Source organism: Anolis sagrei, chromosome 12 (genome assembly GCF_037176765.1).
Source record: "Anolis sagrei isolate rAnoSag1 chromosome 12, rAnoSag1.mat, whole genome shotgun sequence".
NCBI lineage: Eukaryota > Metazoa > Chordata > Lepidosauria > Squamata > Dactyloidae > Anolis > Anolis sagrei.
This window is the reverse complement of record NC_090032.1, coordinates 18,048,878-18,061,175: the sequence shown is the minus strand read 5'-3', so window position 1 is coordinate 18,061,175 and position 12,298 is coordinate 18,048,878. Positions and strand designations below refer to the sequence as shown.

The following is a 12,298-nucleotide window of genomic DNA, read 5'->3' as shown; positions in this document are numbered from 1 at the left end:
ACCTATATAATGCAGCTTAGTTGCATTGCACTGCATTATATAGTCAGTATAGACTCAAAATGTATCTTAACTACATTGAACTACAGTTCAATGCATTATATAGTCAGTATAGAGTCAAAATGCATCTTAACTGCATTGCACTGCATTATAAGGTCAGTGTAGACCTATATAATGCAGCTTAGTTGCATTGCACTGCATTATATAGTCAGTATAGCATTAAAATGCATCTTAACTGCATTGAACTGCATTATATGGCGAATGTAGACATATATAATGCAGCTTAGTTGCATTGCACTGCATTATATAGTCAGTATAGACTCAAAATGCATCTTAACTACATTGAACTACAGTTCAATGCATTATATAGTCAGTATAGAGTCAAAATGCATCTTAACTTCATTGAACTGCTTTATATGGCCAGTGTAGACCTATATAATGCAGCTTTGTTGCATTGCACTGCATTATATAGTCAGTATAGACTCAAAATGCATCTTAACTACATTGAACTACAGTTCAATGCATTATATAGTCAATATAGAGTCAAAATGCATCTTAACTTCATTGAACTGCTTTACATGGCCAGTGTAGACCTATATAATGCAGCTTAGTTGCATTGCACTGCATTATATAGTCAGTATAGACTCAAAATGCATCTTAACTACATTGAACTACAGTTCAATGCATTATATAGTCAGTATAATGCATCTTAACTGCATTATATGGCCAGTGTAGACTCATAATACAACTTAATTGTATTGCACTATATTACACGACAGTGTAGACTCATAAGGCAGCTTAATTGCATTATATGGTCAATGTAGACTCATATAAAGCATCTTAACTGCATTGCACTGCATTATATGGCAGTGTAGGCTCATATACCGTAACTTAACTACATTATATGGTCAGTATAGACTCATAATGCAGTTTAATCGCATTGTTCAGCAACATATGGTCAGTAGACTTAGTTGATCAAAAAAATGGTTCAAAACTCATTTCAGATGTAGGGGTTGCTGGTGGTTCGATTCGGAAAAGAATTCCGAATTTTTCTGGAAAAAATTCGGAACTTTCCGAAATTTCCAAATAGCTTCGTTAATGGTGGACGTAGTTGCGCAACAGCCCTTCTCTCTGCCCTGGTTCTCTGCTGCCCTGCTCTTCTTCCCCCTAACAACAACAACACGCAACCAGCAGCAAGGCGGGCAAGCAGGCCACAGCCCTGGTCCCAGCCCTTCTCCGCTTTCCCTGCTCTTCCAACCTCCCTTCACAACCTCCCTTCCCCTTGCTCTTTCCCCTTCCCTTCCTGGGCTCACAATGAGCCTCTGAGCCATGTGCTGCTCTTTATATAGCGCAATGCTGAAACTCTTGTCCTCGCCAAAACTTCCCCCCTCATTGGCTGGGAGGCAAGCATCCCAGCATGCAAGCTGCTTGCCTCCAAACGCTGACTCACTTCCGACTCACTTCCTGAGCTGGAAAAAAAATGGCGAGAGAAGCTTCAGAAGGGCAAAGGGACTCCCGGTTTTCTTTAAAACTTCGAAATCGCTTCAAAAATGCAAATTTTCCAAATTACGAAGATTCCGACGGTACCTAACCATGCTCAGTGTAGGCTCATCTAATGCAGCTTAATTTTATTGTACTGCATTATATGGGCAGTTTAGACCTATATCACACAGCTTAATTGCATTGAGTCGTCGTAGTAGACCCCATGACAGACCCTCTGGACTCATTATCCTGCTGTTGAATGCCAGGTCCGTCAACGGTAAAACAGCTGCCATCCATGACTTGATTCTGGATGAGGAGGCAGACCTGGCTTGCATCACCAAGACCTGGTTGGACGAGCTGGGTGGGTTAAATCTCACCCAGGTGTGCCCACTTGGTTTCGGGATGCACCAGCAGGCTAGGACCAGGGGGCGGGGAGGAGGGGGTTGCAGTAGTCTTTCAACATTCCATCTCCATGATCGGATGCGCTGTTCAGCAGTCTGCTGGGTTTGAGTGTGTTCACCTGAAGGTGGGAAACCGTGATAGCTTGGGGATTCTGCTGGTGTACCGTCCACCCCGCAACTCAGCAGTCTCCCTGCCAGAGCCAGCTGATGTGGTCTCTAATTTGGCCCTGGTCTCCCAGCACTTGATTGTGCTGGGAGATTTTAACATTTATGCAGAGACCACTTTAACAGGAGCGGCTCAAGACTTCATGATGACCATGGGGCTATCACAAGTTATATCTGGACCCACCCAACAGGTTGGACATACACTCGACCTGGTTTTTATTGCGGACAGTGGAATGGTCAGGGTGGAAGAGCAAAATATTCTTCCATTGTCATGGTCTGACCATCATCTGATCAGTTTTAGACTTACTGTGACCTCTAACTGCAGGGGTGGAGGACCAATTAAGATGGTCCGCCCCAGGAGACTGATGGATCCGGATGGTTTCCTGAGGAATCTTGGGGCTCTTCCTGTCATGGAGGCTAGCAATCATGTCGATGCTCTGGTTGATCGCTATAATAGTGAGATGGGCAGGGTGATAGACATGATCGCTCCCGAACGTCCCCTCTCACTGCACATAGACACGCCATCTCCTTGGTTCACTGAGGTGTTGGCCGGGATGAAGCACATGAGAAGGGGTTTAGAGTGCATCTGGAGGAAATCCCGGGGTGTCTCCGACCGAACACGGGCTCGAGCCTCACTTAGTGCCTACACCACGGCTATACGGACAGCCAAGGAAACCTTCTTGATTTGTTGTTTATTATTGCTTGTTGTTTTGATGTGTTTTGGGGCTTGGCCTCATGTAAGCCGCTCTGAGTCCCTTGAGGAGATGGTGGTGGGGTATAAATAATGTATTATTATTATTATTATTATTATTATTATTATTATTATTATTGGCAGGGTAGAGTCACTCCTTCCCACCTACTACTAAGGAGGCTGTCACTCCTTCCCACCTACTACTAAGGAGGCTGTTCAGGTCCTGAACCGTTGCTTGGCCGCTGTGTCGGACTGGATGAGGGCTAACAAATTGAAATTGAATCCAGATAAGACAGAGGCACTCCTGGTCAGTCGTAAGGCCGAACAGGGTATAGGGTTACAGCCTGTGTTAGACGGGGTTACACTCCCCCTGAAGACGCAGGTTCGCAGCTTGGGTGTGATCCTGGACTCCTCGCTAAGCTTGGAACCCCAAGTTTCGGCAGTGTCCAGGGGAGCATTTGCACAACTCAAACTTGTGCGCCAGTTGCGCCCGTACCTTGGGAAGTCGGATTTGGCCACGGTAGTCCACGCTCTGGTTACATCCCGGATTGATTACTGCAACGCGCTCTACGTGGGGTTGCCCTTGAAGACTGCCCGGAAGCTTCAGATGGTCCAGCGCTCGGCGGCCAGGTTACTAACGGGAGCGGCACTCAGGGAGCACACCACTCCTCTGCTGAGCCAACTCCACTGGCTGCCAATTCGCTACCGGGCACAATTCAAGGTGCTGGCTTTAGCCTATAAAGCCCTAAACGGTTCTGGCCCTGCTTACCTCTCCGAACGCATCTCCACCTATGAACTGACGAGGATGTTAAGATCGTCCGGGGAGGCCCTGCTCTCGGTCCCGCCTGCGTCGCAGGCGCGGCTGGCGGGGACGAGAGACAGGGCCTTCTCGGTGGTGGCCCCTCGGCTATGGAATGCCCTACCCGCGGACATCAGGCAGGCCCCTTCGTTGCTGGAGTTCCGGAGGAGGGTCAAGACGTGGCTCTATGAACAGGCGTTCGGTCAACAAGGCAACTGAGCTCATGAAAACGGCATAAATGAACAAAGGAATGGTAGAAGGATTATGAGAACGGAATCTGATTTTACTGAGGCGTTGATGACCACGTTGTTTGTCTTGTATTGTCTGTCGTGTATGTTGTGTTTTAACTAATTGTGGTTGTTATATAAATTGTATTGTAAACCGCATTGAGTCGCCGATTTTAGGCTGAAAAATGCGGTATAAAAATAAAGCAAATAAATAAATAATAGAGTCACTATATGGCACTATAGATGGGGACCCAATCTTGAAGCGCTCTCTCAACATTTCCTCTCCCAAAAACCACGTTTAATAAACACACAACAGGATCGAAGAGGTTTTTTTAATCGAATCCTCATTGTTCGTTCATGAAGAGCACAAGAGGGACCGAAAGGATTTCTCCTCATGCCCAAGAGGCCATCAATGGCCACAGAATGACGACGGTCGAGATTGCGGTTCAGATGGGATCAATGCATTCTTCCACATCTGTCTCAAAGCAGCGGAACCGGAGTGGGATTCTCCACGTGGCAATATTGTGCTTTTCCGGGCTCTCTTGAAGGGAGTTTGTGGCCTGGACACCGCAGTTGGAAGCTCGCTCCGGACACCACTAAACGGTCAGTGTAGACGGGGCCTCAGATACATTGCAGCGCATTAGGATTATAAAAAGGAAACTATACGACTCAGAATAACCTGCGAAATAAGATAATAACATAAGGTGCATCTACACTGTCACTTTAATGGCCACAGTTCAATGCTATGGAACCCTGGGAGTTGCAGTTTTGCAAGTTCTTTGGCCTTCTCTGCCAAAGAATGCTGGTGTCTCAGCAAACTACACATCCCTGGATGCCATGGAAGGAAGTGCCATGTTTATCACTGGTTTGCTTTGTTAATCAACCTGGCATTCTAGGTATAATGTGTTGTTGGAGGCTTGGGTTGTTGTGAGTTTTCCGGGCTGTCTGGCCATGTTCCAGAAGCATTCTCTCCTGACGTTTCACCCACATCTATGGCAGGCATCCTCAGAGGTTGGGAGGTCTGTTGGAAACTGCGCAAGTGGGGTGGAATAATGTCCAGGGTTGGGAGAAAGAACTCATGTGAATGTTGCAATTGACCAGCTTGATTAGCATTGAATGGCCTTGCAACTCCAAAGCCTAGCTGCTTCCTGCATGGGGGAATCCTATATATATCTGCGCAATGTCCAGGATGGGGGAAAGAACTCTTCTGTGTTTGAGGTGAGTGTGAATATTGCAATTGTCTACATTGATTAGCATTTAATGGCATTGCAGCTTTAAAGCCTGGCTGCTTCCTGCCTGGGGGAATCCTATATATACCTGCGCAATGTCCAGGGTGGGAGAAAGAACTTTTCTGTGTCTGAGGCGAGTGTGAATGTTGCAATTGTCCACGCTGATTAGCATTTAATGGCATTGCAGCTTCAAAGCCTGGCTGCTTCCTGCCTGGGGGAATCCTATATATATCTGCTCAATGTCCAGGGTGGGAGAAAGAGCTCTTCTGTGTTTGAGGTGAGTGTGAATGTTGCAATTATCCACGTTGATTAGCATTGAATGGCATTGCAGCTTCAAAGCTTGGCTGTTTCCTGCCTGGTGGATTTTTTTGTTGGGAGGTGTTAGTTGGCCCTGATGGTTTCCTGTCTGGAATTCCCCTGTTTTCTGAGTGTTCTTTTTTATTTACTATCCTGATTTTAGGGTTTTTTTTTATACTGGTAGCCAGATTGTGTTCATTTTCATGGTTTCCTCCTTTCTGTTGAAATTGTCCACGTCCTTGTGGATTTCAGTGGCCTCTCTGTGGAGTCTGACATGGTGGTTGTTAGCGTGGTCCAGCATTTCTGTGTTCTCAAATAATATGTTGTGTCCAGGTTGGTTCATCAGGTGCTTGTGGATTTCAATGGCTTCTTACCGTACATCAAGGAAACCAACCTGGACAAAGCATCACCTCCCAACAAAGGATTCCCCCATGCAGGGAGCAGCCAGGCTTTGAAGCTGCAAGGCCATTCAATGCTAATCAAGCTGGCCAATTGCTACATTCACATTTGCCTCAACAGACAAGAGTTCTTTTTTCCCACCCTGGACATTATTCCACAGATATATAAACCCAGGGGCGGCTCATCCATTACGCAAAGTAAGCGGTTGCAGTATATATATTTTTGCCAGGGGTGCAGAGGCAAAAAATGTAAATGCCCCTCTGTAAATGCCCCTCGACCACCACTTGAGGAGTCCTAGCAGCCCTAGTAGTCCGGGGGGATCCTCGGCTTCCTTGCTTCACTGCCGGGCGATCCTCTTCCCGAAGGGCCTCGCCTAGCCCCTCTCGTTCCTGCTCCATATCAATGATTGGTTGGGGGGGGGGGCGCCAAAATACTGTTTGCTTACCATTGAAAATTACCTAGGTCCACCTCTGTATAAACCCCACTTGCCTAGTTTCCAACAGACCTCACAACCTCTGAGGATGCCTGCCATAGATGTGGGCGAAACGTCAGGAGAGAATGCTTCTGGAACATGGCCAGACAGCCCGGAAAACTCACAGCAACCCAGAGATTCCGGCCACGAAAGCTTTCAACAACACAGCGGAAGAATAATCACAATAAAAATAGAAATTGTCTCCCTTGGGAAGTTCCAGAAGCCAAGAAGTCTCTCTCATATATATATGTGTATATGTATATACATACACATATACATACACATGCACATACTGTTAAAAATAAATTAAAAATCTTCTCATTTCAAAGGACGAAAGGGATGTAAAGCTATTTCCACTCCTGCGTTTCATCTTGCGAATGTTTTATAGGGTCAGTGTAGACTCATATAATGCAGCTTAACTGCATTGCACTGCATTATATGGCCAGTGTAGACCTATATAATGCAGCTTAATTGCATTGTACTGCATTATATGGCATTCTAGACCCATATAATGCAGCGTAAGTGCACTGAACTGCAGTGTAGACCACTGAACTGCAGTGTATAATGGTCAATGTAGACCTATATAATGCAGCTTAATTGCACTGCATTACATGGCCAGTGTAGACCTATATAATGCAGCTTAATTGCACTGCATTATATGACAGTGTGGACTCATATAATGCAGGCTAACTGCATTGAACTGCATTATATGGCCCATGTAGTTCTATATAATGCCACTTACTTGCATTGCACTGCATTATATGGGATTGTGGACTCATATAATGCAGCTTAATTCCATTGCACTGCATTATATGGTCAGTGTAGATCTATATAATGCAACTGAAAATGCCCTGCACTGCATTATATGGCATTGTAGACTCATATAATGCAGCTTAACTGCATTGCACTGCATTACATGGCCAGTGTAGAGCTATATAATGCAGGTGAAAATGCACTGCACTGGATTATATGGCATTGTAGACTCATATAATGCAGGCTAACTGCACTGAACTACATTATATGGCCAGTGTAGACCTATATAATGCAGCTTAATTGCACTGCATTATATGGCAGTGTGGACTCATATAATGGAGCTTAACTGCATTGAACTGTGTTATATGGCCAGTGTAGACCTATATAATGCAGCTTAATTGCACTGCATTATACGGCATTCTAGACTCTCATATAATGCAGGTTATATAAAATGCAGGTGAAAATGCACTACATTGCATTATATGGCATTGTAGACTCATATAATGCAGCTTCACTGCGCTGCGCTGCATTATACGGCATTGTAGACTCATATAATGCAGCTTAACTGCACTGCGCTGCATTATATGGCCAGTGTAGATCTATATAATGCAGGTGAAAATGCACTGCACTGCATTATATGGCATTGTAGACTCATATAATGCAGCTTAACTGCACTGGGCTGCATTATATGGCCAGTGTAGATCTATATAATGCAGGTGAAAATGCACTGCACTGCATTATATGGCATTGTAGACTCATATAATGCAGCTTAACTGCACTGCACTGCATTATATGGCAAGTGTAGACCTATATATTGAGATTAATTGCACTGCATTATATGACAGTGTGGACTCATATAATGTAGGTTAACTGCATTGAACTGTGTTATATGGCCCGTGTAGATCTATATAATGCAGCTTAATTGCGTTGCACTGCATTATATGGCATTCTAGACTCATATAATGCAGGTTAACTGCACTGAACTGAATTATATGGCCGGTGTAGACCTATATAATGCAGCTTAATTACACTGCATTATATGGCAGTGTGGACTCATATAGACTCATATAATACAGTAACTGCATTGCAGTGCGTTATATGTCCCATTTAGATCTATATAATGCAGCTGAAATTGCATTGCACTGCATTATATGGTATTGTAAACTCATATAATGCAGCTTAACTGCATTGCACTGCATTATTTGGCCAGTGTTTCTCCCAAACATTCATTCATATCCCACCTTTCTCCCAAATGGGGAGAAATAATATATGCCGAGAGGTGCATTGGGAAGACTAGAAGTGGATGGAGCCACAATGTAAACCCCTCCAAGTAGAGCACATACATGGGGATCCCATAGCGAACCCCATGTCTGGAAGGCTATTTTTTAATAAGGTTCCACTTTGAGGTAAGATCCTCTTAGAGGCAAAGGAGAAACAAGGCTGAAAGGGGGGGGGGGTCCGAAAGAGTCCGGAAACAATGTATCCAAGGGAGAGTCCCGTTTCCACACGGACGTCTGGATCCTGAGAGTTCCCGTGGGGTTAAATAAGATCAAAATATCCCATAACCTCAGAATCAGGGGGTTCAATGGGGTTCATCATAATGCATCCAAGGGAGAGTCCCGTTTCCACCCGAACGTCTGGGTACTGAGCTTTCCCATGGGGTTAAATAAGGTCAAAATATCCCATAACCTCAGAATCAGAGGGTTCAATGGGGTTCATCATAATGCATCCAAGGGAGAGTCCCGTTTCCACCCGGATGTCTGGGTACTGAGCATTCCCATGGGGTTAAATAAGGTCAAAATATCCCATAACCTCAGAATCAGGGGGTTCAATGGGGTTCATCATAACGTATCCAAGGGAGAGTCCAGTTTCCATCCGGACGTCTGGGTACTGAGCTTTCCCATGGGGTTAAATAAGGTCAAAATATCCCATGACCTCAGAATCAGAGGGTTCAAGGGGGTTCATCATAATGCATCCAAGGGAGACTCCCGTTTCCACCCAGATGTCTGGGTACTGAGCTTTCCCATGGGGTTAAATAAAGTCAAAATATCCCATAACCTCAGAATCAGGGGGTTCAATGGGGTTAGGTTCATCATAACGTATCCAAGGGAGAGTTCTGTTTCCACCTGGATGTCTGGGTACTGAATGTTCCCATGGGGTTAAATAAGATCAAAATAATCCATAACCTCAGAAACAGAGGGTTCAATTGGGTTCATCATAATGTATCCAAGGGAGAGTCCTGTTTCCACCCGGACATCTGGGTACTGAGCTTTCTCATGGGGTTAAATAAAGTCAAAATATCCCATAACCTCAGAATCAGAGGGTTCAATGGGGTTCATCATAATGTATCCAAGAGAGAGTCCCGTTTCCACCTGGACATCTGGGTCCTGAGCTTTTGCAAAGGGGTCAAATAAGGTCAAAATATCCCGCAATCTCAGAACCAGAGGGATTCGGCCTCCATTCATAATGCGTCCAGGGGAAACATTTCCACCCTGACGTCTGGGTCTGGTTCTCTCCCCATGGGGTCAAATAAGGTCCAAATATCCCTCAGTCAGTGAGGTTCATAATGCATTCAAGTCCCATTTTCCACACAGACGTCTAGGTCCTGAGCCAAATAAAGTTGCCAGAATCCCCCATTGTGCAAACATCCCCACTCATGGGACATTATGAGAGATGACCGGGCTTTTTTAAAAGGCAGAAGCGGAGCCCACGTTCCTGCTCGTCTGTCCACCCATTCAGGCCACTTTGGTGACCGGATGCCTGGGAGGCCGCAAGACACCTCGGCGCGGGAGTGGCTGGTGCGCCGCAGCCCTCCGCCGGTTCTTCAGGCTCTGTTTCCTCAACAAATAGCGGGAATACTGGACTTCGGGCATGACCAGCTTGAGGCACAGTTCGTCGGAAGGCGGCCCCGACCCGGGGAGGTCGTACCCCACGATGTCCACCTTGGCGCTGGGCTGCCAGGGCCGCAGCTCCTTGTTCTTGATCTGCATGGCTGGGCGCAACTGGGGCTGTCCGCCAAAGCAGCGCTCGGCCAAACGCCCGCAAGCCTGGCGTAGGGCCTGCACCTCCTTCCGGACGCAGTCCTGCCCCACTTCGCTCATCTTCCGCCAGAAAGTGGCGTTGAAGTGGTCGTAGAGCCGGGCGTCCAGGGCGTTCCACGTCCGGATCTGTTCCGCCAGGCGGGGAGAGGTGATGTTGAGCTTGGACTCGGGGCTGCGCATGTTCAGCTTGACGTACAAGACGTCCTCCAGATCCCACGCCAAGAGCCGGCGGAGGAGGACCAAGGACTCGTCGAAGTACTCGGCCAACATGACCAGGGAGAAGATGCTTTCGACTTGGCGGACGAACCTCGGCAAGTAAGTGGGATCACGGTCTGGGTTGCGCTCGGGGTCGCCACCAAGGTCGTACACCATGGTGTTGTGAGCGTACATGGTGAACTTCTCGTGCGGGCGGTAATAGCGGTACGGCTCATCCAGGAAGGCCTCCATGGAACCGTTCGGCACACGCTTGAACGCGGGGCAGTACTGGTTGTAGTAGCTGAAGAGGGACTCAAACATGGCCACCGGCTCGCGCAGGATGGTGATGTAGAGGGTGTCGTTGGGCATGAGGCGGCGCAGCTCGTCGCCGTTGAAGCGCAGGTGGCTGGCAATGACCCGTGGTGGGAGCGTGTAAGGGTGCACGAAGCGGGCCGAGAAGTTGCGGGGGTAGCAGAACTGGTGGTCACAGGTGTGGTGGGGCAGCGCCACCGTCACGTTGTGCTGCTCGGCAAAGCGGAAGAGCAGGTTCTGGACCGTGGTGCTGGCTGTCTTGTGGGTCTTCAGGAAGGCCACGGCGGTGTGCTTGGGCCGCGAGGAGAGCACGGGGCTGCAGCCAAAGGGGGAAGACTTTGGGAACCTGAAAGCAGAAAGAAAGCAGCTATGAGACCGACCCTCTACTCAAACCACCCAAGGATTCTTCTGAGTCCATCACAGGCTTTGTCTGAACCACCCATCGCACTATGTAATGTGATTTTTGTTCCTAGGTTATAAATGTAATTTCCTAATTGGGTCTCTCATAAAGACATGGAAGAAAGTTTAATAAACTGCAAAAACTTTGGTTTTGCAGGAGGGACATCGTGCAGCACATTTTGCTATAGTTTGTCAATGAATAGAGTCTCAACCATTTTAATATGGTTATGCCTGCTCAGGTTGACTGCAACGGCTCTCTAGGATAGCCATCCATCTATCACTTCTAGTGTCTATCTCTATCTGTCTGTCTGTCTATCTACCTACCCATCCATCCATCCATCCATCCATCCATCAGTTCCAGTGTCTGTCTGTCTGCCTATCTATCTGCCAGTTATATTATCTATCTAGCTATTATTTGATCTATCTATCTATCTATCTATCTATCTATCTATCTATCTATCCATTCATCCATCCATCCATCCATCCATCTATCAGTACTAGTATCTATCTATCTATCTATCTATCTATCTATCTATCTATCTATCTATCTGTCTGTCTGTCTGTCTGTCCATCCATTCATCAGTTCTAGTGTCTGTCTGTCTATCTATCAGTTATATTACCTATCTAGCTATTGCTTGATCTATCTATCTATCTATCTATCTATCTATCTATCTATCTATCCATCCATCCATCCATCCATCCATCAGTACCAGTATCTATCTATCTATCTATCTATCTATCTATCTATCTATCTATCCATCCATCCATCCATCTATCCACCCACCCACCCACCCACCCACCCACCCATCAGTACCAGTACCAGTACCAGTACCAGTACCAGTACCAGTACCAGTACCAGTACCAGTACCTATCTATCTATCTATCTATCTATCCATTCATCCATCCATCCATCCATCCACCAGAACCAGTATCTATCTATCTATCTATCTATCTATCTATCTATCTATCTATCCATCCACCCACCCACCCACCCACTCACCCATCAGTACCAGTACCAGTACCAGTACCAGTATCTATCTATCTATCTATCTATCTATCTATCTATCTATCCATTCATCCATCCATCCATCCACCAGTACCAGTATCTATCTATCTATCTATCCATCCATCCATCCATCCATCCATCCATCCACCCATCCACCCACCCACCCATCAGTACCAGTACCAGTACCAGTACCAGTACCAGTACCAGTACCAGTACCAGTATCTATCTATCTATCTATCTATCTATCCACCCACCCACCCACCCACCCAACCCATCAGTACCAGGATCTATCTATCTATCTATCTATCTATCTATCTATCTATCTATCTATCTACCTACCTACCTATCTATCTATCTATCTATCTATCTATCTATCTATCCATCCATCCACCCACCCACCCACCCACCCACCCAACCACCCACCCACCCAACC

At 46.4% G+C, this 12,298-nt stretch overlaps 1 protein-coding gene across 2 annotated transcripts in view; it reads right to left on the bottom strand.

Moving 5' to 3' along the window:
* Positions 1-4,080: 4,080 nt before the first annotated feature.
* Positions 4,081-12,298, bottom strand: part of GAL3ST3 (galactose-3-O-sulfotransferase 3) — a 47,369-nt gene continuing 39,151 nt past the window's right edge. Inside the window, exons 3-4 of one of the 2 annotated variants that reach the window (XR_010910396.1) lie at positions 6,786-10,806; positions 4,081-6,738 (exon numbers count right to left, since the gene is read on the bottom strand). Coding sequence is in view for 1 of the 2 variants with exons in the window: in XM_067472497.1 (XP_067328598.1) it covers positions 9,648-10,806 (1,159 nt within the window). In the remaining variant the exon portion in view is untranslated. Of the gene's footprint in view, positions 10,807-12,298 lie in introns of both variants that reach the window. The other variant, XM_067472497.1, reaches the window with a different exon arrangement.